We start from the raw sequence: 26,319 nt of genomic DNA, 5'->3' as shown, positions 1-26,319 counted from the left end.
GTCATAGAAAAATTGTTTGGATATTGGTTCACTTTTTATGACATGCTGCCATTGATATTCCCTTGTTTTATTTTCAAAAGCACTTTAATTTTTTTTTCCTAGAACAGCAATCCCCATCCAAATATGACCTGTAATACTTTTATCTGGAGGTTCAGTCACAGGAGGCAAGGCTGTTTCCAAACTAGTATCAATGATTTTGACTTGGATATTACAAAACTCATGAGCTACATTCTTTATGCACATCAAATGCTGCTTTTACCATTTCCCACAAATTATTTTAAAGCTAAGGAGCTTGTAGGAGGTTGCAGACACAAAGGCTGCTTTGCGGTGAAGGACTGAGGAGAGGCAGATTAGTGAGAAATAGAGGAGACATACTGAGCCATGCGTTGTAGCTGTGTCTTTCCTCCCTACAAACACTAGAAACTCACCTGATTTGTTATAAAACAGACTAGCATGTAGGAGCAAGAGGAAGAAAGAGTCGAAATGATTGCAGATTTGTTTAGAACATGGAGATTTGCTTCTTAGGAGCACTGAAAATTAATTCCTCTAACTCCACTATTAGAAGCACACAGGTATGAACAAAAGCATCAGAACCCACCCCTGTGAAATCAAAGACAACTGCACAAAATGAGGTGGACTGGCATTGAAAGTTTATCCGTTTCAGAAGTCTATACATTTAGATACAAAAGGGAATTACACAAAAATTTACATATTTGCAACTCTCATATTACACAGGTAAAGAGCGTGTTATGGTTTAAATGGATGTTGACAATTTAAAAATCTTCTGAGTATAAGTTGAGCAAACAATCAAATATCTGAATAGGGCCCCAAAGAGAGCATACTATAAATATGATTGTTATGACACAATGAAGTCAATTATTGCCAGACAAAATTTTACTCTGTAGACATTTGTGAATATTGCAAGAGACTTGAACTTCCTCTGATATACATAAAACTATTTGCCAAAAAAGTTTTTAAAATTCTGTCTTGGCTGAACCTTCTTTAGAAAGGATTAATGTCAGGGTAGTGCATCACAGGGATACTAATTTAAAATAAAAGGAATTATACTTAAAATATCCAACATTCAACAGAATCTGAATTTAAGAACTTCCCATTCTTTACACACATAAGTCCTATTACAGTGGGAACAGAGATCAAAAGACTGATGTTGTGTATGTCTGTGTCTCTTGAAAAAGATGGAGGCCAAATTTCCTGCCTCAATTCCTGTGTATGATCCTCATATTCCATCTGATTAGTAAGGAAAATTCCCTAGGGACTAAATCCTGGTTTATTATTTTCATAAAAGGAAAATTATTATTGGGTAATAGTTTGGTTATGATTTTAAAGTTGTGACCATCTAACAAGATTAAAATGGGCATGTTTAAACTTTGAAAGGTAACAGAAAAAAAAAGTTTACTAATAGAAATTCAGACTGGTAAAAAACTAGATACCTTCTCCTGTTTCAAGAGTGGTAGAATTATTTACTAATGTTACAAGTATTGTAAACTTATTATTAGAATATGAGACCATTATGACACTATTTTTGGATCAACAGAGTTACTTAAGAGGTTATTAAAATTAATTTCTCCTCCATATTAAAATTCAGGAATAGAGTAATTTTGGCATACATATCAAGCCCTTGGATTTAGGATACCTGTCCCCAAAATATTAGGGAACAAATGTTAAAAGCACCCTGGTAATGTCTATCACTGACAATAGATTAAAGACAGATTTTTGTTTTGCATGCAACTACAAACTGTGTAAAAATTTCAATGATAAAATAAGTCTTGGTAGCAGACTAGGGTAGTGTGTTTTGCCCTAGAACAGAAGAGAATGCAGCTGGCTGACAACAAAGTGTGACCATAAAGATTTTTGGATTGATAGTAGCATCACAATCATGGTTTCGGGTAGTTTTTTGTGCTTTGTTTTAAAGAACCTTTGACTATGGCAATGTGAGATAAAAACTGCTAGTTGGAATTTGAAACATCCAAATGGCTCCCTTCCCTTCCCCCAAAATCTGAAGCAGACCTTTCTCTTACCCTTTAAAAATACCAGTGGCATGAACCCTTCCAGTTCAGAACTAGGTAATGGGACTCCCATGAAAGCCAAATCAATATTGTTCCACACTTCTCTGAAGTGCATGGCATAAAGCAGTATGTGGGATGCCACACCCGTATCAGCCAGATAGTACCTGACAGAGATTACTGTACTCAAAAGGTACAAGGGTATAAGAGGTGGCTTAAAAAAAAAGCCTCATTTCCTGATCATCTTTACCTATAGTAAATAAAATAATTTGCACAGAAATCTTCATTATGTACACATCAACTATACAAGTAATACAAAATATCTCAGTTGAGCACCAATGCTGACTTTAGGAGTAGAGCCTCCAAGTCAGAGTATTAGTATTCCCTGTCACAAATAAATTCTGACATACTTTCAGAAGTGTCCATTTCCTAGTCCAGCTGTATTCAGACCAGTTCGCTGTTCACGTTCATCTTCGACATTCCAAGGAGATTAGTAATAGCAGCAGTTTTAGAAAAGGTGTGGGTATCCTGGACAGCTTTCACAGCATAATCAGTTCAGATCTTTGTAAAAAAAAAAAAAACGACCATAAAATCCACTGATCTGGACTCTAAGGTTTTAACGAAGTTCATTAATTGGAATTTATATAACAATTTATGTGAGAATAAAAGGCGGAAACAGACTCAGTTTGTGTGTGCAAACTGCAGGATGTCCAACAGCGGCAGGAGTCCTGTCCTCAGGGGCAGCAGGGTGTCAGTGAGCCATGGCTGTGCTGTCACCTTGGCTTAGAGTAACCATAAGGACACCTGAGAATCAGGCTGTCATGACTGGGTAAGACATGAGTGCTGTAGTATTCCACCAAACTTCCCATGTTCAAAAACAGGATGTCTGAATCCAGGTAAAACTTGCCATCCTGTTGTAGAACAAAAACATATGTAACCATTGACAGTAATGTTTCCAGCTCGATGTTTAAAGGAAAAAGGGCCAGAACACCATCATCAGAACTAAGTTTTTTCAAATACACTGTTCCTTTGCAAACTAGTCAGTCATACAAATAAGTCCAAATTAAACTCGGGAATTTACTAGGATTTGACTGGGGCTGAAATTTATGATGATACATGATACAGCAATTAGAAAGGCCAGATCTGAGTACTCGAACTTTTATCCTGGAGCAGATATACATAAATCAGCTGATTTTTACTGTCAGAGGTGGGAACAAATGTAGACTTTAACTTGTTAGTTCTGCTATTTACCTTTTATTTATGCACACTCATTATATACACAGAGACATATGTAATCTAAAGATGCATATGTAGTGCAGCTACTGACCTTTTCAAAGATTCTGTAGTTTCTCACTTTTCCTGCAGGTTCATCCCATACAACCAATACCTTGAAGAAGAAAAATGCAATGTATTCAGTCTATGCTACCAGCCTAAAAAGTGTTTTTACAATCACTGACACTACAATAGGGTTTCTCTCATATTTGCTTGCTTTAAGAAAAGACCACATCTAAATTGTTAAGTACTATAACATATGTAAAATGCAGTATGTCTCAATCAAGAAGTTTTTTGGGGGTTAGACTCAGAAATTGCAATTTACCTTTCCAGGCTTAGTAGATGAGTTCCTAATACAGTATAATCCATTTTGTGGTTGTCCTTGTGGGCTACTAGCTTTAAATATCCTAAAAAAAAATAAACAATGGCATATATTAAATTATTCATGTATATGTTATTAGTACTCAGACAAATCAAATACCTACAGTCTTAAAATTCTCAATACAAATATCTGGTGTGGGTGTAATAATTCCTAGTAGAGCATAGCTGAAAGAAAGTCACTGTTCTAGCACCTGAACCAGCAATGCAGCACAGGTCATCTGGCTCTCTGGTCCCATCCAGCATCCTGGCAAAACAACCTCCTCCAGATGGAGCCAAATCACATTGCATTCTCATCTGTCAATTCATATATGAGCACTGAACTAACTTCTCTAGAAAGTGATTTGCATATTAAACATTTTAGTGCATGCTTTAAACACAAGTTATCAGAATTATCTTTGGACTACGGTTCAGTACAGGTTTTTGTAGGACTTCTAAGGAACTATTTTAAAATCACATTTTACCTTTCAACTTCAAAGGATTCAGAGGTATTAAGAAATATTGAAACAGGCAGCCCAACCTGTAAAAAATATAAAGAAAATAAATCACCATTAAGTCAATGAAAATTCAAAACCCTGGCAACTTGTTATGGAAATAAGCTACAGCCATAATCTAAAATAATTAATGGTGATTTAATCTTTACACTTCTTTCACCTTTATATCCCATCTTAAACTCTGTAACTTATCAGGACATTCACTAAAGCTCAAAAAGAAATTAAAAAAATTTCAGAAATGTTTTCAGAAAGCTACTCTTCTCCTGAAATAGTGCACTTAAAATGTTCCCAAAGATATACATAACCAAGGAAAAAAAATTCTTTTAGAATGGATCATCTGCTTCATCTTACTTTTTCATAATCATCATCAGAGTCATCATCAGGTTGACTTGGCTTGGAGGGTAGTGCTGGTTTTTCAAATGAAAAGCTTCTAAAACTCTGTCCATCTGGTGGTGATCTCCTGGCAGAAACAGAATGAGAACTGAAGGATATCTTATCAGGAAAGCAGAACAAATATACACAAAACACTGAAGAAATAGTAAAACTAGAACTGAAGTTTCAGTTTAGCCCCCAAATCATGGAATCCTAGAATAGTTTAGGGTGGAAAGGACCTTAAAGACCATCTCATTCCAACCCTCATGCCATGGACAGGGATACCTTTCACTAGACCAGATTGCTTGGAGCTCCATCCAACGTGTCCCTTCCAGGGATGGGGCATCCACAGTTATGTGTCAGTCTGTGCCGGTGCCTCACCATCCTCCCAGTAAGTAACTTATTCCCAATATCTAATCTGAACCTACACCTCCCCTCTTTCAGTTTAAAGCCATTCCCCCTTGCCCTAGCACTCCATGCCCATGTCAAAAGTCCCTCTCCAGCTCTTTTGTAGCTCTTTTAGGTACTGGAAAGTGTTCCAAGGGTCTCCACAGAGCCGTCTCTTCTCCAGGCTGAACAATCCCAACTCTGTCCGGCTGTCCTCTTAGGAGAGGTGCTCCAGCCCTCAGATCAACTCAGTGGCCTCCTCTGGACCAGTTTCAACAGTCTTTCTTGTTTTGGGGGCCCCAGAGCTGGAGGCAGTACTTGCAGATTAATTTAGATAATCACAGATTAATTTGGGTAAGGAGAGACTTCTAGAGATCATTTAGTCCAAGCTCCTGCACAAAACAGGTCCAACCAGACAAGCCAGATTCATTGCAGATTTTCAAATAACAGGCAAAAAAAGCACAACACAGAGAGGGATGGTGCAGGGAAGGGACACAATGTTGGTATGAACTTGAGTATGTCTAAACTTGTTAACTGCGAAGCGACTGAAAAACAGTAGTGTATTGTGTTTTCATACTTACTGTAACTGGGGACATAAAGATTTCTCTGTTCTGGGCTTGACTGCAGGGGGCTGGTGGCTTGGCACAGGTGGCTTTGGGAGCACTGGTGGCACAAACAGTCCAGGTTTACCATGTTCCCTTGGCACTTTGGGCTCTGCTAGCTTTTCAGCAAGCTGTGACAACTTGGGTTTATTGCCTGGCAGAGGAGGAGGAGTCCGTGGGGAAAGGTTTAAGCTTTTTAGCTTCTCACATGCTTCTGGAGGAGCAAGGACTTGGGCTGCAGGCAGAGGCTCTGGAGGCAGCGGGTGAGACTCTTTGCCACTTGCAGGCTTTTTGAACACAGGTAAAGGGGGCACAGGGGGTGGCTCTAGTTTGATTTCAGGTAAGCTCCTCTTAGGAGGCGGTGGTGGTACTGGTGCAGTTGGTTTGCCAGCATAAGAATGTGCCCTTGCTTCTGAGTAGGGAGATTTCCTGACGTGAGGAACGGGCGGAGGTGGGTATGCAGGGGGCAGGACCATATCTGCAGAGAGAAAACCAAAAAACGTGACATGCTGAGGGGGAATACAGTATGTCATCAAAAGAGACTGCTCAAATCAATCTCCTGTGTGTCAAGATATTTCACTGGCATTGGCTCTGATAGTATTCAAGATGCTGGCTAGACATTTAACTTTCAGCACAATTCTGAAAATTGTAAGTGATAAATTCCTGCTATTTTTCTTCAGGCATGGGTTATAATGGCTTAGTAAAGTCTTTTCACTTTGTATCTGTTTTTTCCTTAAAAGCATTACTGCTGCTCCAGAATGATGACCAGATACAGGTCATTCCAGGCAGGAGGCTCCAAGAAAACACATCCCTGAAGGCATGTAATGCTTTCTGTAAATGGTTACTGCTGTTATTACAAACTCCTGATCCTAAATACCTCTCAAGATTAGATACCTCTGCATTACTTCAGTTATTTTGCCAGCTGGAATAGTAATGACTAATACAAAATAATAACCTGGCATTCCACATGAATATTGCCTCCACTGGAGGCCTTTCACGGGGCCTTTTGTGAGGGGAATCAAAGAAATCACATACCATCTTTCACTATGTCAGAAGTATCCGGCTGCAAATAAGACTCATCCTCTTCCTCCTGGTCATAATCTGCAGATAAAAATCAGTGTGTCAGACTAATAAATACTCTTGGAACCTAGGAAACCTACAAGAGTAGATCAGAAAGAGTATCAAGTACTTAGGGCTCCTTAAAACAGATATTTTTCAGGTATTTTTTCTAAAGAGGTGAAAAAAAACTAATAGTTTTGATCCACCTTTCTGCTATCTAGGTGTTTCCCTAAATTTTTATGTCAATTAAAAAAGCCATCTCTTGTAACAGAGGCAGATCAAGTACACTACAAATTAATTTTTTTTTCAACTTACAAGTTAAAACAATTATTTTTTGGTGACACTTGCTAGTGGTCCAGCCTTCCTGTGACAAGTTCAAATCAGTTGCAGAGACACAACTACATGGATGCCTTGACAAAAGCACTTGGGAAAAAACATAACCCCCAAAATTTAACCCTATCACAGAAAAAGTTATGATTTTGCAATATGGAAGATTAAACAAGCTTAGTGACCTACAAAACAATTTTAATTCTTTTGCCTTGCACTGGCAACAACAACAAATTAAAAAAAGCATCACAACAAACAGCTTAAGTGGTTTCAATGTTGCCTTTAACTGTAAATCAGGATAGCCAAGCTACAAAAAACATGTTACTTCTGGGGAGTAATTTCTCATAATTGATTATAAGAGGAGCCTGAAGGACAATATGCAGAGGAATGCCCTAAAAAAAGGTTAGAACATCTGATAAAAATCAGTTACTCTAATTTTCCTAATTTAAACTCCTACCAGGCCTCTTATCATCATTCATCTTGCATACAACCTGCCTCTCCCATAAAATCAGAAGGACTAAACTGCAACCCCACATGAACTGCCGAGGAGTCTGTTCTCCTCTGCTTGCAGCAACGGAACCGGATTTCCTAACAAGACCCATTCCTGCAGAATAGTCAGGAATTTCCTTTCAGGAAATGAGAGGACTTGCTCCCATCAACATTGCCCTTAGAAATCTGAAAGGGCAGATGGGGAAAGGCCAAGAAAAGGATCCCTGCTGAACCTCAAGGCAAGGTTTCTCATGTTGGTTTTTACAAACCTATTTCTTGACTAGGAACTCCATTGCTGAAATATGCTGGGAATGCCTACCTGACAGGCTGTCATGTCCTCACTTTTAATTAACCTCCTTCTTTAGTTTATTTGTACCAACAGTTAATGGCACAGAATACCTGTTGCTGATTTAAAACTACAACAGAGACACACCTTGTAAAAAAACACCAGTTACAAATAGGATCAGTTTACTTAAGCTAAGGGAATAATTCCTGCAGAATTCAGAAGAAATAAATAAGCAACAAAGAAGCTTTATTTATCAGTGTCTGAATTTGTCACCTTCATTATCTGCTGAATGGTGGGAATACTTGATGTCAATGGGACGTTCTACTGAGCCATAGAAACTGTCTGCATCAGAACCAGAGTCACTGCAAAAGAAAAGACAGAGTTACTTCTGTTTAGCAGGACTGCAGCACTGGATAGGAATGCTGGAAAAGCAGAAGCAGTCTGTTCCTATTTCCCAATTAACAATCAGATATGTTGATGCTGTCTTTTAAAAGATTTCATTTCTTTTACACAAAGCTGACATTGAAAGTGCTCTTTGTTTAAAGATGTGGGTTTTTCTTCATATTCTTTAAAGTATAAATTGGGAAGGGATTTTCTTCTTGGGTCTTACAGCATCAGTTCTTATTTAACAGGAAGTTACTTGTGGGTGCAAAAAGCCTAAAACACCACTGTAAAGAGCTAGTGCAAAAGGGAGAAAAAAGCCAATAAAGAATAAGGGTTTATACCTAAATTCTGTTATTGTTTCTTTCTTCTCATGGTAGTGACCAATTTCCCTTCTCAAGGATAGCATCCAATTCTAAACAAAAATAAAAATACAACATTCAACACATCAAATTTTAAATCATTAAATGCAGATGTATCTTGTCCTCTGTAAGATCAGAGTAACTGTGCAGGGGACATACACTGAAATAGTATTTATCCATTACTTTTTTATTGAAAAGACTCAGCAGTCAAATGTTTTGACTATCTAAAATGCTGTAGGAACCTACTGAAGTATTAAATTTTCAGTCTGCAAATTTCAGGCTGTTATTCCTAAAGCCATATATATATTCAGAGTATGTTTACAGGTGAGAGATTTCACTGAACAGTTTTCAGAATTTATCAAAAGCTTAATGTATCATTACTTTTTCCTTGGTGAAAAATAAATACAGAATATTTATGAAATATGGAGAAACCCATGCCATCTAGTATGTCACAGCCATTCCCTAAATTACAAGTTGAATTAACACTAACTTAGTAGTTAAAATTTCAGACATGATTTTCAGAGCAGCCCAAAGAACTAGGTATACAAATTTCAGCTGCATTTGCAGTTCATTTGGATTTTAGGGAAGTCCAAGATTCGCTTTTTGCTTCAAGGAAAATGCTATTGCAAAAGAAGAAAGTTACCTTTCTTTCATCTTCAGAAGAAGCTGAAAAAAACCACGTCCTGTGCTTCTTGCTTATGTGAACTAACTTGAAAGGAAACACATTGCTTGATGTTGTCTCCTCAGCTGCCCTCATAACCCTGAGAAACAGAACAACCAATACAGAAACACCTTAATCTATAGTTAATGTTAATAGTGAATCTATAGTTAATGCTGCTATGCAAGTCATGAAGACTGACAGAGAGCAGTTTCACTGGCCAGTTTTGCCTTATGGAAAATATCCCCAAGACCAGAAAATCACCACAGAAATCCCCACGTGTGCATTTGCAGTACTTCTCCATTGTTGTGGTAGAAGGGACAACGCAAAAGGAAGAGCACTTGTCAATCGAGCAGCCAGACCTTTACAAACATCTGCTTTGACCTGTTCAAGAGTTAATGAATCACATTCATTCATAAGCATCACATACTGCAAGAGGTACTCAGGGTGCTTGTGGCCTTTATTTCAAGAAGTCACTATTTCAGAAGAGAAATTAAAACACGTTTCCCATTGAAATAAGGAAAAACTAATAATAAAAGCAAACTTAATTTTTACACGTTTCCCTTATAAACACTTCCTTGCACATTTTTTATTATTTTAAAGCAAGCATAACTTAACCACTTTCTTTTTTGTGTGTGTAAGGAATTTCTTCATTTGGGGCTCCTGGGAGGAAAAAAAAATCTAAAAACCCCTTGTGCAACTACTCAATCAAGCAATTCTTTCAGTTCAAATTCTTTTTCAATGTTTGTCTGTGCCTTATACTAATCAAGACCTGGTCCCTATTCCAACCAAGGTCTCTACAAGGCTGCTAGAATGAAGATACATAAAAAAGAATGAACAGTCTTGAGCATTTACAGATGCACATTTCCATGGTATTGTTCACATTCATGTGGATAGCAGAAGCTGGTGTCATGACAAAATTACAGTGTGGGTTTCTTCTACAAATTAATCTTGAAATTTTAACTAGCTACAGTGTTTACCAGTGCATTCCCTTAAAAATACGCCATTGTCGTGCTCTGTTAGAAAAGCTCTCATAATTTAAGAAAAGGTAATTCCTTGTTCCACAAGTCTGAGAACATTATACAGTACAAGATATACAAATACCATAAAATTACAGTAGTTAGGATCAATACAATGATATTTCTCTACATTTCCTCTTTCTCATTAAAACTTTCTTAGCATCAATTTCAACAGCAATTCCCAAAGTTAGATTGGACTTGTATCAGTAGGCCTTGTACTTCTGCTGCATTCAGATTCTGACAGTACTAACTTGAAAGCCACATATTTCTGTCTTCATCTTGCAAAGTAAATATTAAGATTAAAAATGTGTAGTGAAATGAGTCAGATACTCTGCACACGCACTCTTTTATTTAGCACTCTGTAGGTGATACAGTTTCATTACTAACTACAGTTGCTGAACTAATAACTCCATACATTTTCTCTTCTGATTCCTTTCTGGTCACTACAGAACAAAGATGGTCTGTCTGAAAGAATCCACATCTATCTGCATGTGCAGCCTGCATTAACCAGTAACAGGCTATTGCAACTCAAACAGCTTTACTGGTTAAATTACAGAAAAGGAAGGCTATCCACTCGCCGAGCACAGGAAATGTCATATATACAGTTTGAAAGGAATACATTTATTGCAATCTGAGATCAGTGCTTCAACCAAACAACAGATGTAGCTGTGTTGAACTTTATAAGAAATGAAACCCATAGCCCTTAGCATTAAGTAAAAGGAGCTTGTGTGTTTAACAACTTCCTTGGCACTTACCTGTTGTAACCTTTCAAAGAAAATGCACCCTGGGGAGATGCGGATGTGCTGCTCTTAAAATAGTACATACATCCCTCGTGGATAATAACAAATCTCAGTGGCCCTGAAAAGATAAAAAGTGATCAAAATATAAATCCAAGGGCAGCAGAACAACTAGAATCTCTTTGCATGTGTAGAATTATTGTTTAAGGTCTTGGTAATCATATGAATCACTGTAAATGAGCACAAAGTAGTTAAGTGACAGCTCATGGATGATCAGTCACACAGTGAAGCTGTCCATTTGCAGTTTCAGGACTAAGTAATATGGGATTCCCTCACTTGAGAGGCAGCTGATCTGAAAACTTCAAAAGAAGCCTCAGAGACTGCAGGCCTGACCTCCACCTGTGCTCCTTTATTAGTGGAATAAGCAATAGCAGCAAGGCAGCCACAGGATGCAAACACATATTTACATCCATCCCCAAACCATTATCTTCCTCTCTTCTTTCACCTCAAGTACATAATCCTGCCCATAAAATGATATCCTGCTTTCTTTTTTTGAAAGAGGCCAAGACTCCTTCCTTTATCAAAGGCAGTAATCTTTGTCCTTAACTATATAAGTATAGTTTCAGTATAAACAGGGATACCAAATGAAAAGCATACAAATAAACCCAAAATATGAACTTTTCCCCGTGTAAATAGACACTGATTTCAGAAGAAATTACTGTTATAAAGTACAGCCCAATGTTGGCAGTGAGAAAATTTCCATTTCACAACATCAGTAGGAGATGGGGATATTTTTTCCAGTACAGAATAACCAACTGGAAAAAAAAAAAAACTCTTTCAGAAAAGAGTATTTGAAATTGATACATATCCTGGGAATATCTTTGTCTTGAAAATCTTAACTTGTGAAGGGCTTGACAAGAGAAGTAAACAAGCAAAATAAAATCAACCACAACATATATTATTGAAGATTTAAAGTTGCAAAACAATTAAAGGAAAATCTTTCAATATGAGTCTTTCATACATATATTCCAGTAAAATTGTATTCCAGTATAAAGTGGAAAAGCAGCTTCAACAGTCTGCTAACATGAAATCTGTTACTGGGCCCAGAGGCAAGCATTTAAAACATTTAATTTAGTTAATACCTCATTCAACTTACACTTCAGGATCTGCAGCTGGGTGCCTCCTTTTTTATGAAGATACCCTGACTTGGTGACTCCTCCAGGCATTGTCAGAAGGTTTTGTGCTCCAATTGCCTTCATTGGGACTGGCCAGACCTGCTCCTGCGAGGCCATCATTCTGCAATTTACAATAATTAAAAACAGTTTAAAACTCAGATTTACTTTAAGAAATGAGTACCGAGAAGCAAAGCTTGTTTCCTTAAACAAGCTTTCCAAACAACTAATGTGGTTCAGCACTCAAGAATGTAACACAGACAGGGTGTTCAAAGATTCCAGGAACTTTGTAATATATAAAAAAACGTGGTGCAAAAAGCCCCGATTTATTTTTATACAGCTCTCAAAAGTGATTGACAGTTGTTGAAACAAATGAAAAGTGCTTAGTAAATGTTACTTAAGTATTTATGTTTTAAAAATACTCCAGATAACACTGCAAGGCTGAATCAGGCAGGTGACTGGAAATGAAATTGGTTTCTTCTCCCAAGTGCTACATGACACATGTATAGACAGAAATGTCATTTTCTGTGCAACAAGGGAATCAAGTCAAGGTTTAGTAACTGCAGCATCCAATATTACCTACTCCTGATATTTATGTTTTATTCTCTAACTAAAATAATTAGTATATAATCTCATACTGTATGTTATATGTGACAGCATCCTGTGCAAATGAAGTTCCTCTCAGATTTCTGCAGGCTTCCATTTAATTTATATATCAATTATTTATGTAATGCTCCACCAAGAATCTCTGCAGTTAGCGCACTTTCTGCTGTCATCTTCAACCAAATAGATTAGTTTCTGAGGTAGTAACTTATTCTGATATGTCATTATGAACCCTTTCTTTCTTCAACTGCTGACAGAACTAGGCTAAAAATCCTACTGTGTCATGGAGAAATCACACATGGATAGAATGGGAATTTTGACCTAGACATAAAAAGATCTGTTACCATCAGGTGTAGGGCTAGAGATCTTTGCTGGTAAAAGGCAAACAAATGAATTCCAGTTAATTAGTTTCTGATAAAGCAATAATGGTTTAGAACTGAAAAGCTTTCAGTGAAGGACTGAAATTTAATGGATCTTGTTTGTTTTTCCTTTTCCCGAAAGGGGCAATAAGGGAGGTAAATTGTGAGGCTCAGCACAGAATCCAAGAGCCTCAGCACAACACCCTACCCAAGCACTTGGCCCTCCAACCTAAAGTGGCTTTTTCCATTCTGAAAAGAATAAGGAAGTGTTTCAGATTTGTTGAGGTGCAACAGCAAAGTACATATCCATTGTATGGGTTAGGAAAAAGAGAAATGCAAGTCAATGGATCTTTTATTTAGGATCAGTTTAGGATTTAGATCTGTTTGCTGATGACGCATGTGTGGGAAAGGGTGGAAATTCCTAGCAATTTCTACCAGGAGTCTTTAAACTAAATTAAACTCCCTAGGCAGCCTAGAAGACTTAATCACAAAAGCTAGGTTTTGGTCCTGAGTGTTATGAAGCAGATACAGCCAGAGAAGATAGGATCCAAGGCCCTAAAAAGGCTCCCATAGCAGACACGTCAGGACACCATGGTATCCCAATTTTTCCCCCAGGACCTGCCTGCTCACCAAAAAGTAAGTTGCTTTTGTTCTACTCAGCTATATCCTTCCTTCTGCTGTTTCCTCCCTGTTCTTATTAAATGACTGAGATCTTTCCAAGCTGAGTTATTTCCTCCTCCTTCACAACAAAATTTCTAGCAACAGCAATGTGTTCAGAAAGGGGCTACTCATGTATTTTAAGCTTTTAAGAATAAAAATCAAAAAATAGTAGCAGAAGTTAACACTCCCCCTGCCCCCCTAAATCCTTAAAATTATTTATCCACATCTTGCAGAAAAGTTGAAGTGAGGGAAATGGAGAGTTACCCAGCTGGCTGCTGACACCAAACCACATCAATACTACTAAGAGTGATTTCCTTGAAATAAGGATTGCAAAGGCAAGTCCTGGGCTTATTCTTTTAAGAATACACACATCAATGTTTAAACATTAGAACTTAAGTAACTTAAGTTACTTCAGTCTATTTCTAGTTATGTTCAGAAAACAGACTAATAAAAATTAAACCTTTTCATTCAGATAAATACATTCTGATGCTACTTTTCCAGTGTTAGTCTCAATGCCATCCAAGAGTTTCAAGTTCATCTTAGGTCTTCCAATCCTCTGTACCTCTACTACAAAGAACAGAAAAAGGACTGAAGCACCCAGTGCATGGTGTGAAACTGTTTCAGTGTTCTGTATGTAGGCTGAAAACCTATCAGAAGAGGCAGAGTTAAATGTCGCAGAGAGGTTACCCAAAACAACCAGTAAGCTGAAATTTCTAGGAAGCCAAAGTTAAACACTGGCAATAAGTATATGCTACCCTAGGTAAATACAGAAAGCAGAAATATTTGTCCTGGTCATGTTTGCTTTTTATAGGGGAGTGCACGAGTCAGACTACTCACTAAAGCATGTCTGGATAGGCATTTTCTCCTCTACCTGAAAAGCCAGACCTTAAGGCAGACAGGAAAGAAAAGAAAAACTATGGAAGCAGAGGAACAAGCAGGGAAAAAATAAAAAAAATCCATTTTTACAGTGTGCTGACTATGGGATTTACCTGACAGGAAAGGACAGCTGAGTATTGGGTTCTGCTTCCCCTTTTCACAATCCTTTCTTATTTTTGGCTACTTACTATAAAACAGTCCTGAAAATAGAGACCAAAACGTGGAACTTCCCCAGCCCAGCTAAGTGAATAAAAGAACTGAGTAAAAGGAGACACAGCTGAAATCCATGCCACCATGTACACATTACATGAACTAAAGAACCCACCTAATGCACCAGGCTTTTCAACAGATTAGAGGCACCTAAGCCTATTATCTGGATTTCAGTGTGGCTTATAACACTCCCCATCATATCTGTACACTCCTCAAGCACTTTCATTTGCAGGCATGTAGCAGACACTTAGGGAAGACTTCGGTATTCTGAGATGAAATCTTTCAGATATGCTGCTAAAATGCATTTCAGTGCTTTGACTCTAGTCCCAGTCAGATTTTTCTTCTTTTCTTGACAGTAGAAAACAGCTCTGTAAGGACAGATGTTGTTATTTTGCTTCACACTGCTGGGAGAAAGCTGTCAACACAAATCTAACTTCAGAATCTTTACTGCAGGGGAAGAGAAGGAAAAAAAATGGAAGCTCAAAGATTTTTGTGGTCTTAACATCTATAGTATGGTTGCCTTTAGCTCACTTAATGGTTCCTTCAACTCTTGATATTCCTGTTGTAACTTCTTCAACAGACTACATCAACAGATGGATGTTGCATTACCAGGTACACACCATAGCAGTCACTGAAGTCACTGCAGAGCCTGTTAAGTTTGGCATTACTAAGAGCAGAGGGATATTTCCCAGTGGTTTCTTATGCAGTTACATTCTTACACTACGAGCCAAAGCCCCCATTACACATTTTCACCTCTGGTGCATTGGAGAGACTTCCACAGGGCTGAAAACCAAGTTCACAGAAAGGGCTCACTGAGTGCAGCCAAAGCTCCTCCTGACACTGGTCCTCTGTCACAAACAGAAGGCAACATCCCATGCATTATTTGGTGAAAGCTTCTAGTAATAGCTACACACTTTATTCCTCTTCCCACTCACCAAGGAACTAGATACATATTTTTTAATCAGTTTTTCCACCGAGTCCCAAACCCTTGTTCTCTGAACAAGAAGAGGATGGCAGCAGTCAGGGAAAGGTCTTGCATCACTGTTTCTCAGGTGATCCCTGTGACAATTATATGCCTGTGAGGGAGCGGAAAGGCCTTGCAGTGTAGAGAAATAGTAGAACAGCAATTTCCAGGATGTGCTTCATCATTCAAGAGGGCTTTTGGAAAGACAGAACGGTGCAATCAGCACTCTGGAGCATGATACAGAGCTTTTATAATCACTATTGTAACTGCTTCTTAGATAAAAACTGGTCTACCTGACTGAAAACCAAACCAATTTGCAGTGTATTGCTAATGTATCAATAAAATCAACCCAAGTCTATCACATCAGTATACTTTTCTCAAACACGATCACAATGAGCCAGTTTTTATTTCAAAGTACCCTGAAAGTTAAACAGCATGGAAAAAAGTGAATTCACACACTTCATCTTGTAACCGGGATAGGGCCAGTCAGATACAGAAGTGAAACATAGTAGTGAAACATTGTGCTGCTACCAAGCTCAAACTCTGAATGGATAGCAGATTTCTGTTATTGTGTAGCAGGTAAAGGTCTAGATCTGTGATGCAATTTTAATCTAACCCCTTACTCAGTGGCTAGAGAATAGCTAGAATGAAGGCTAGGGTATAACTTTACAGGCTGAAAGTCCCTCCATGAGTAAAAGTAAAATTCTGACACATGAAAAATCTGGATTACATTGTAGAAGAACACTTATCCCTCTTGGCCTTAAGAGCTACTGGCATTCAGCCAAATTAGAGCAAATACAAGTTGATTCAATTAAGGATTGCATCCTGGAAAAGTCCTCAGCTCTTGCTTAACTTCAGCAGAATACATGGCAGATGTGATCATCTCCACATCTTGCAGTATATAGGCAAACAAAAATTACCCTCTTCTCTGAGATTACAGCTGCCAATAGTTGTTTTAAAAGTTCTCACTTGTTACAATAATATTTATGATCTGGCCCCATTTGGTCATGCTGGAAAAAACAAAAAACCAGCCTCCAAAGCTGCAGTATAAAAAGTAAACCTGATCTGAATTTGTAAAAATCTGAGAACTTTTACAACTGTAATCTCATAAGCTCTAGTCCTTAAATTTTATGTGGAAGCAAACCCTAGCTAAGCCAGATGCTTGTTTACTTCTAAATATATAACTTACTAATAACATGACACACATAATACATAACTTGCAGAAATGAATGTATTCCTCAAATCATGCAGAGGGAGACTGAAGTATCAGGCTTTACCAAAAATGAGGCAGCACTACACAGTGCAGAACAGGAAAAGTTTCCCCTACATGTCTCAGCAATTCTGAGTTAGAATAATTCCTCTGTTTCAATCATCTAAACATTTACCATCTGTTCTTAAATCTGTTTTCTGCAGAATTATCAGGTCTCTTGTAAATTTATTTACTATTCTCCAGTACTTCTGAAATACTTTTCTATCTCTCTCCTACTTTTTCTGGTTACACATTCCATTTCTTAATATCTTTAAGAGCCCCTTTCACAATACTCTCTCAGAAAGATTAATAGCACAGTACAAACACTGAAGTACAAAAAAAACCTTACAAGACAAAGGGAACAGAGAAATAAGCCTGACTGAGATACAGTGTATAACTAAATTCACTCTCTTTACTTGCTTCAACTTGCTTTCTTTTCTGACAAGTTTTCAACCAACACCCAACTCTTCTCTTCCCACTCCAATTCTTTACAGTTTAATTGTCTGCATGAGTTAAAGTATTTTAGCTCAGATACCATATTCTACTTTTAGTTGCAGTCTGCTCTCGACCTGAAGGAGAAAAGGTGACAGAAGCACAAGGCTGGCACAAAAAGCACTAACCTGGTGACCTTGTCCGACCGACACATAGTTTTTCGGCAGGCAGTTTCACCGAATGATTGTTTCCTTTGCGCTGACAAAGCCATTAACAACTTATGACCCCTCTCAGGCATGGCAGGAACATCCCTGCACTTCTCCCGCGTTTGGCTGCTCCCAGGTTGACAGCCACAGCTGTAGCCGCCGTCTGCTCAACACACAAAAGGAAGAGAAACCCTGCCCCAGCTGCTTGTGCATCTGCAGTGCACCGTGGCCAAAAGTGACGCCGAGGCGGTGACTTGCTTCCTTTGTTGCTTCCTGTTTCCCCACTGGCAGTGGGCAGCGCTCTCTTGGTCAGATTTCCCAGCTTCCCAGGGAGGTTATAAATCAATTCTCTTGGTCAGATTTCCCAGCTTCCCAGGGAGGTTATAAATCAATTCCCGCACAGCTCAAACGCCTGGCAGACATCGAGCTAGAAGGCAGAGGGGATTTTCCAGCGCTCGCTTTCTCCCTGCTCACCTTTCAATCAACCAGTTTCCTACGGGAGGAAAAGAAAGTGGTCCTTTTTTCTCCCGTTTAGTCCAGCTCCCACACGGGCAGAGACACGGCTCAGAAATGCTGCCCGTGCTCCTGAAGAGCCTGAGCCTCAGGTACTTGCACAGCACCACAGAACTGTCAGTATTTAATCTGTTTTCTCCCCCACAGCTGGAGCTTGTCTTTCCCTCTTCAACCCAAGACAATCAAAACAGCCATCCTGAAAAATTCTGCAGCGTGGACATGCTTTAGAGCAAGTCTTGCTGGTACGGTTGATGGTACGCAAACCACAAAAGACAATAAAATTCAAATTCAAGAGGTTGACAGTGCACAATTGCTCACAAGTATCACCAACTGATAATGAATAAATGTCATTGTTTTACACTTACTTTCATCCGGAGTTCTTAAAAGGATTCAAGTGTTTCACTGATTTGTCTAGATTTAAAAAACATTCCAGGCTCAAAAGTTTGAACAAGACAAAAATCAACTAGCAAGTTTCAGAATGATGGACAAAACATATATAAGTATGTCAAGAAAAGCTTACTTCGCGTATTTTTGAGGAAAAGGACATGAATCTGTATCCCAAAATAGAAGGAAGAAGTCTCCATACAACATCTCTTTTTGCAAATGACCCAACAGTCAAAGCACAAAAGAAAGCAACATCTCACTGCTCACAGCTGTACGGGCTATAAAAACAGCTCTGTCACCATAGGGCACCCATCTGCACTCCTTCCATTGCCAGGCTCTACAGGAAGGGAAATTGAACCATAAATACCACACACCTGTTGTTAGCCAAAAGGATCTGCATATCACAACACAAGATCCCAGTGCTCTCCAATAAGGATCAATACCCAGTTGTCTCAGTGGCTTGACAGATTTTCCACACAGAAAGTAATTACAGAGGACTAAGCTCAGTGCTTTGTGAATTAATTCACTTGCTTTATTTGTTACAGCATCAGTTACCCATTTAAGGCCCACTGCTCTAAATCCATCTTTCCTCCCTGAGTTCTCTGTTATCCAAGCATGCTCTTCTAAGTCTGCATTAGCATCTTTGCAAGCTGTTTCTCTAACTTAGTAAAAAAAAAAAAATTTAGAATGACAGCACTTGAGTACATGCAACACTGGAAAAAACCCTTCAGTTCCTCTTTCTCTTTTCTGATGTGACACACCTAGCTCCTGGTTTTCCCCTCCAAACTCCACAACTTCTACTACCATGCTCTTTGGCTTCAACATTCTCATTAAACCATGCCTCCTTCATCCAACACATGTTCCTGAGGTACTGCTTTTCCCCTCTCACCTTTCTCAGGCTGTGCTCTCTCTTTCTTCGTTTTAGTACTCAGAAATTTTAGTACTCAGAATTTCTCATTTCAAGTTCCAAGATCCCATTTTGACTTCTCTGGTGATTTCCAACACTATCAACATGGTCCCAGAGTCAGAACAGAAGACACCTCACACACAAACAGGTGTTCCTCCAAAGAACAACCAAAGTTTAGATGTTTCACAGTTTTGGGAGACTGAAAATTCAGTTTATCTTTCTAGACCAAACATTCACCAGAAGGATTGTATTTCAAATTGTAAATAAGGAATCTGAAAATATATGAAACCTTTATGGATATGATTGACATGTCTGCCAGGGAAGTGAAAGAGTATTAAATAGAACCTCCTTCACAAAGCAAAATTCTATTATGCATGGACCTTTGGTAAAAGGTGTTCAGATTAATCTTCATTTGTCCCCATGAAATCACTGGTGAGAAGCAGCCTTGCACCAAACTAGCCTAGAAAGAATTTCACTCCAAAAGAGATACTCCATTTCTTTATAAGTTATAAGCTATCACTCCGCCTTAAAAGCATCTGAAACCAACACTTGGATTTCATTGCAGCAGGGCTGCTGCCTGAGGAAGTCAGCCAGTCTTGCCTGCCATTGTCAGGAGCAGTTCTTGCTGGCAGTCCAAAGCAATCCTACTAATCATTAGTTAATGGGATGTGAGGGCACAAACACATCTGGCAGAATGGTGTCCTTGCTGGTATAAATTCACTTGTCTCACCACAGGACTGAGCTATGTCTGCAGCAGGAGCACTTCCTCTTGCTGACAAATTTACAGGAAACTGCAAGAATGGACTGCAAATAAAAGCAGCACAAGAAGAGCACAGCAACAGGCAAGGCAGAAGAATCAACAAAGCACTAAAAAAATTAAAGCTGCATGAAAAACACTTTCTGTCAGCTGCAGCAAGTCAGCTCAGTGGTTAAGTTCCATTCAGAATAATGTAAGGTTTTATACATTATATATTTCCACAGAAGTCCACAGTATCATAAGGCATTGAGAAAGTAAGGGATGAACAGAATGTGTCCTAAGTTTGAGTCAGGAGTAGATTATTAGAAGTTTTGTTATTTTATTAATTATACCAAACTAGTTTAGTCTCAAGTTTCTAGATGGCAGTGGAAACACAGCCATTCTATTGAGAGATAATGTATTTGTCACCTGCATGCTTTACAACTGCATATTGTAAAAGAGCAAGTGTAAATTACTTGCCTGAATCCTTCATCTATTAAGTAAAGCAAACTGGTGAAAATACAAATAGCCATCAATCAGAATTACTTCTGCTGGGTGAACTGCATTGTTACCTTTACAAAAAAAAAAAAAAAATCAGCAACAAGGAAAAGAAATGAGGCCACAACTTCCAAAAATCCTCTTTAACTGTCAAAAGAACTCCTATACTTTAAATTTCAACCATCTTCCCTTCCTTCAGCTTACTTCAGAAGACATGAAGAAGTCCTGATAATATTTTTACTTATTTGTTACATATACTTAAAATAGGTAACTGACATCTTAATATATATTCAATCAAAACCCAAAAAACACTTAAAGTCAGAAAGCTTCCAAGTTTCTACTTATACCCTAGTGGCTCTTAGGTTCCAAACATCTATAGAGATATTGTTGGCTTGGAACTTCAAAAAATGCCAGCCAGCACTGGTCTGCAATAAATAAGCCATATCTCAGAGAATGAGCATATCAATTTTAAAACAAAGTTGTAACTTTTCATGATCCTTTCGTCAAACAGTTTGGCACACATCCTAGAAGCTGATGGCATGATTTTGATTTTGGGATACAGTTAATGTCATATATTGCTCAAATGTCTGTAAATCAAAGTACAGCCACAAAGTACTGGCAGTTTATGCACAGCTTCTAAAAAAGCAAATTAGATTGAGCAGCTGGAAGACAAGAACCATCTGTAAACTCTCAATATAAGGACTTCACTACTTAACAGATTCACTTATACCCGCCAGCCTTGAAAAAATAATGTAAAACTCCATATTAATGTATTGTAGGGCTCCTCACTCCCAAAAAGACAATGGGGGGCTAGAGCATGTCCAGAGAAGGGCAGTGGGGCTGGGGAAGGGTCTGGAGCACCAGTCCTGTGAGGAGCAGCTAGGGGAGCTGGGGCTGTTTAGCCTGGAGAAAAGGAGGCTCAGAGAGACCTTCTCACTGCCTCCAATTCCCTTTCAGGAGGTTGTAGCCAAATGAGGGTCGGTCTCTTCTCCCAGGTACCAAGTAACAGGATGGGAGGAAACAGCCCCAAGTTGTGCCAGGGGAGATTTAGGTTGGATATTTGGAAAAAAATTCTTCACAGAAAGAGTTGTCAAGCATTGGAATGGGCTGCCCAGAGAAGTGGTGGAGTTGCCACCCCTGGAGGTGTTTAAAAATGTGGATGTGGCACGTGGGGATATGGTTTAGTGGTGAACAGGTGTTGGTGTTAGGTTGAAAGTTAAGACTCAATGATCTTAGAGGTCTTCTCCACTCTAAATGGTTCTATGAATTAAGATCAGTACAGCTGTTTCAGCATGATTTTTGATGTTGGCAATTTTGTTATGTGTAGGTTTTCAAGTTTAATGGCTTTCTACTAAATCAAAAGGCCCCTCAAAACCCCAGGGAGTTAACTGGATCAAGTCTGTGCCAGTCAGATCACAGCAGTAACATTTGGTATAAACAGCACTTAAAGTAGAAGGCAAGTCCTGAAGATAATTAGCTGCCTTTTGTTTCTTTTTTATATAAATTCAGACACATTACCAACACTCCATTTCCATATACTATTGAAAATAGATGAACACATTCTTTGTTCCTTTTAACTGTTACTTATATACAAGGTCCTCCTACAAAAGACTGTAAATGCCACTATGGCTGCGATTAACTGCTCTCATCAGTGCTTGTAGAACAATATAAAATAGAACACAGGTTAGAAAAATTATGTAACTAGCAGAAGTACGAACATGATTGCCAAGATCCTATTCCTGAAGACAGCTGCAAAGGGAGTTTCTCCAAATATACATAGATACTAAAAGTGGGAGTTTCCACAAAAGATTTATTTCCTTGGCAGAAGTTTTCAGTTCCAACAATTTTACTGCTAGGCTGGTTTGTGATTAACTGCACACAATTCTACACTATGGTATTCAAAACTGATATATTAGGAAGCACTCTTGGACACTAAAATAATTTCTGCTTCGATGTCAAAACAGTTTTAAACATTTTAGCTGGTGGACCATTGAACTTTAGTAAAAGCAACATCTAACTAAAGGCTTTTAGAAATGTTTAGGAAGGGGTCAAATATTTATTAGTGATTTCAAAGCATATCTGATAGGTACATTTCACCAGCAGATATCTTGCCATATGAAGTTAAAGTCTCTTGTTAGGAAATATTTTTTTCTGCTCTCTTAGAATTTTACTTATTTAAAGTACATCAAGTGTCCAAAGGGAAAAAAAAAAAAGATATTTAATTTTTTCTTGATACTAAGGCATTCTGGAAAGATATATACAACATCCATGGGTTCATTGTATACTGTGCTATACTGTACTGTTCATTGTATACAGTGCTATACTGTACTATTGTAGATTACTATAGCTAAAGAGAGTATTTTTTCCTAAGGGAATATGCAAATCAACAATAAAATCACTGAACATAAGAAATTTTAAAACATTCCTGCTGTCGGGTATTAAAACCAACAAAACCACATAAAGCTTATAATGTCCTTTTGAGTGTCTATCAACAAAAAATGGAGTGAGCAAATTCATAAACCCACTGACCCCAATAACAAGCTACTAATTGAATCCAAAACAAATGCAGCAAGCCCTGGTTTAGAGGAAGCTTTTGGTCATGTCATTTGTGAGTCCTTCAAGCCTGTGTTTCCCTCTCCTGGTGGCTGCAGGAACCTTATGGTTAAGCGAATATACCTCTTCAAGCACAAGGCTGTAGCCAGCACCAAAGAGGAAGCTCAACTTCTGCTAGACCCTGAAAAAACAAAACAAAACAAAGATTTTCTATTTTTGTTTTGCTTGTATAGAGACTTTGGATACAATTTAAGGACACTAACTGCAAAGACTCACTGTGTACTATACTGCAGTACAACACAGTAGATGGTGCCGGGTTTTAAATAATTATGCAGTGAAGCATCTCAGATTTTGCTGTTCTCAGACTTGGAAACTCTGACTATGAACCAGACTATCCAAATAAGCTAATAACCATGCAAGTGTGATTTATAGAATTAGAAGGCCCAGTTGGGTTGTATTACTAATAGACTGCCCCCACCTCCAGCAGCTTTGAAGCTCCTTGTGCTCAAAGCCTCATGCAGGTAAGTAGGTGCACCAGAAACATGGATTCTTTGTTCCAGTCACTGTTCCTTTTTAAATCACCATATGAACTTCTCCAAAGGATGTGGTAAAACTAAGTATTTTACCACTCCCACCACACAAAACACTGGATCAAAGGACTGAAACAGGTAAGAGCATGGTTGACAATAACCAGAATTTAAGGCTACTGTGTATTTTGTCACTTAGGTAAATAATACCTTTGGGTTTAGGTGAGTTTATGCTTTGTTTTGTTTTTTTTTTAACAAGCACCAGAAAGAAGAAACTCTAAGCTCACGCTTACTTTCTACAAAAGATGAATTAAATTATAAACACCACATCATGTGTAGTTGGGATTTTAAGTGAAGATTTTGAAATTAAAACAAGTGTACACTGCAAAGCTGCTCCAGAAAGACAGCAGTAAAGAAACAGCTTTAACCTGGAGGACATGAGAGGGAACAGTCAATTCATATCACATAAAATAACCATAAAAATGTATAATCTCATCCAATGGGCTTCTTTTACAAGATAATTTGGACAGTGGTCTTTTCTATTATCATTTCTTTATGGAAATCACTACTTCCTTCAGAAGGATGACTAAAAAGAAGAAATTCACTCCCCCTTGTGTTTAAATGAACACAAGGATTAGCCTGACATTAACTCAAGTCTTCAGAGCTGTAGAACTGCATTCAAAAGTGAGCTCACACAGGGCTATTTTCAAGCACAGAAGACATTCATATGAAATACTTCATAAGACATGAACAACAACAGTCATATTTTACACCACAAACCAGTTTGCCTATTCAAACATACTACTGCCACAGTGCCAGAACTTTGCAGCAAGGCTTCCAAATAGGTACAAACCCCCGGCATAATATTATGAAAAAAATGAATTCCTGACAGTAAGATAGACCAAAGGCAATGATCTAAACCCCAAATTCTAGATTCTTACTTCCATCTGACCTTGATGTTGTGTAGCTCTTCTCAAAGCAGCTCCTTTCCCGACCTGTCCTGTATGTCAGGACACAAGCCTTATAAAGGTGTTTATAAGAGTATAACTTCTTCATTCTGGAGAAAGGACCTCAGAACACTACATATAATAGGAATGGATGCAATGGTACTGCACATGTGAATCACAACCTTTCCTAGACTGGTAATCAGTAATATTTCAGAGAAGAAAAACAAAGGAAAAAAAAAAGAAAAGAAGAAAGCACTGTAACGCATCTCAGTGCACAGTGAGATCAGATTCCAAGACACCAGTCTCTGGCACTTCAAAATTACTCAATAAGCCCCTGAGGTGCAAATTCTTAGGCTAGAAGAATATTCTATATCTGTGCCAAAATCTTACACTCATCTGCAAGCTCTCCTAGGATCTGACTCCATACAGCTATTCCTATTGTCCCATTAAGTGAGCTAAAAAAGGAGTTTGTAAGTGGGAACACTAATTTTAAAAGATACTTCCACTTCCTTCCCATCAACACTTTGAAAATTATTATAGACAAAATTTGAATCTAGCAGGAACCTGGAATATTTTACATCCACTATACAATCTATTTAGAATATTCCCTCTACTTTTTTTTTTAATTTGAAAATGCTTCTGGGCACAACACTAACCTATCCTATCATAGAGAACTTGCTTATTTTCAAATCTTTTCTCAAATACCTTATAGCACTGCCTATTCTTTCCATTCTCATGGTCACAAAGATGGTCCAAAGGTCATTTGTCTGATCCCTGGCCTCATTGAATTTCACCACTGAAACGAACTTTTCTTTATTACAGACTGAAAAGAAACACGCACACATACAGAAATACAAATCTACAGTTCTTAAAGAAATGGTGTATGTTACGAAGTTCAGCAGTCCTATTCTTGGCAGGATGAGCTACAAAGAATACATTGCCTTGGTGAACCATTCTTTTTATCATTTCCTTGAAAAGCTCTTTCAAAACAGTGCAGTGAGACTCTTTACAGAGATGACCTGGTTATGACAGAAGGGCTCCTTCACAACCTCTGGAATCTTACATTTATGCACTGCCTGGAACTAACAGTCATTATGTCCAAGGAGTCTGTATAGCACTCATTTCCAGGTTTTGGTTCTACACAGAATTTATATGGAGCATATAACATTTCCAGCAAAAGCTTTTGCAAGATTTACAGAATCTCTTCCTGCTATACACATCCTATATATTCTTAAGGAATTCTAAATACAAACCACTTCTTGTACACAATGAAGAATTGAAGCTGGATTTCACTTGCACAAAGGAAATTCAGAAATTTAGGTCAATGGGATTGGTCCTGTTTCAACCTAAGTAATCAAACATGACATCTTTGTATAGTAAACAGTTCATCTAGAGCCAAGCCAAACAACATCACAGATGCATTGATTCAGCTGTGGGCGTTGCTGTTACCACAAAATAAAACATCTACAAAAGCTGAACTTTACAGGAGAAAAATACTCTTTCTGCACATTAAAAAAAAAAAAATATTTAATGCTATTTGTGGTATTTTATTTAGTATATAAAATCATACAGACTGATCCACTTAACATCCTCTAAAGAACTGCACATAATAACTCTATCAAAGCATAGCTGCACTTTGTTAATTGTTTATCTCTACTGCCACAAAAAGAACTCTC

At 38.2% G+C, this 26,319-nt stretch overlaps 1 protein-coding gene across 5 annotated transcripts in view; it reads right to left on the bottom strand.

Moving 5' to 3' along the window:
• Window positions 1-1,754: 1,754 nt before the first annotated feature.
• SH3BP2 (SH3 domain binding protein 2) overlaps window positions 1,755-26,319 on the bottom strand; it is a 35,376-nt gene continuing 10,811 nt past the window's right edge. For 3 of the 5 annotated variants that reach the window (XM_068188518.1, XM_068188519.1, XM_068188520.1), the window contains 12 exons: window positions 12,004-12,143; window positions 10,866-10,968; window positions 9,077-9,194; window positions 8,416-8,486; window positions 7,964-8,052; window positions 6,565-6,630; window positions 5,509-6,007; window positions 4,520-4,628; window positions 4,139-4,194; window positions 3,622-3,703; window positions 3,352-3,411; window positions 1,755-2,935 (listed from right to left, as the gene is read on the bottom strand). In XM_068188518.1, coding sequence (XP_068044619.1) covers window positions 2,798-2,935; window positions 3,352-3,411; window positions 3,622-3,703; window positions 4,139-4,194; window positions 4,520-4,628; window positions 5,509-6,007; window positions 6,565-6,630; window positions 7,964-8,052; window positions 8,416-8,486; window positions 9,077-9,194; window positions 10,866-10,968; window positions 12,004-12,142 — 1,530 coding nt within the window. In that variant the 5' untranslated portion in view covers window position 12,143 and the 3' untranslated portion in view covers window positions 1,755-2,797. Of the gene's footprint in view, window positions 2,936-3,351; window positions 3,412-3,621; window positions 3,704-4,138; window positions 4,195-4,519; window positions 4,629-5,508; window positions 6,008-6,564; window positions 6,631-7,963; window positions 8,053-8,415; window positions 8,487-9,076; window positions 9,195-10,865; window positions 10,969-12,003; window positions 12,144-17,560; window positions 17,810-26,319 lie in introns of those variants that run through there. The other 2 variants (XM_068188516.1, XM_068188515.1) reach the window with 2 other exon arrangements.

Source organism: Anomalospiza imberbis, chromosome 4 (assembly GCF_031753505.1).
Source record: "Anomalospiza imberbis isolate Cuckoo-Finch-1a 21T00152 chromosome 4, ASM3175350v1, whole genome shotgun sequence".
NCBI lineage: Eukaryota > Metazoa > Chordata > Aves > Passeriformes > Viduidae > Anomalospiza > Anomalospiza imberbis.
This window is presented reverse-complemented; position numbering and strand designations above follow the sequence as displayed.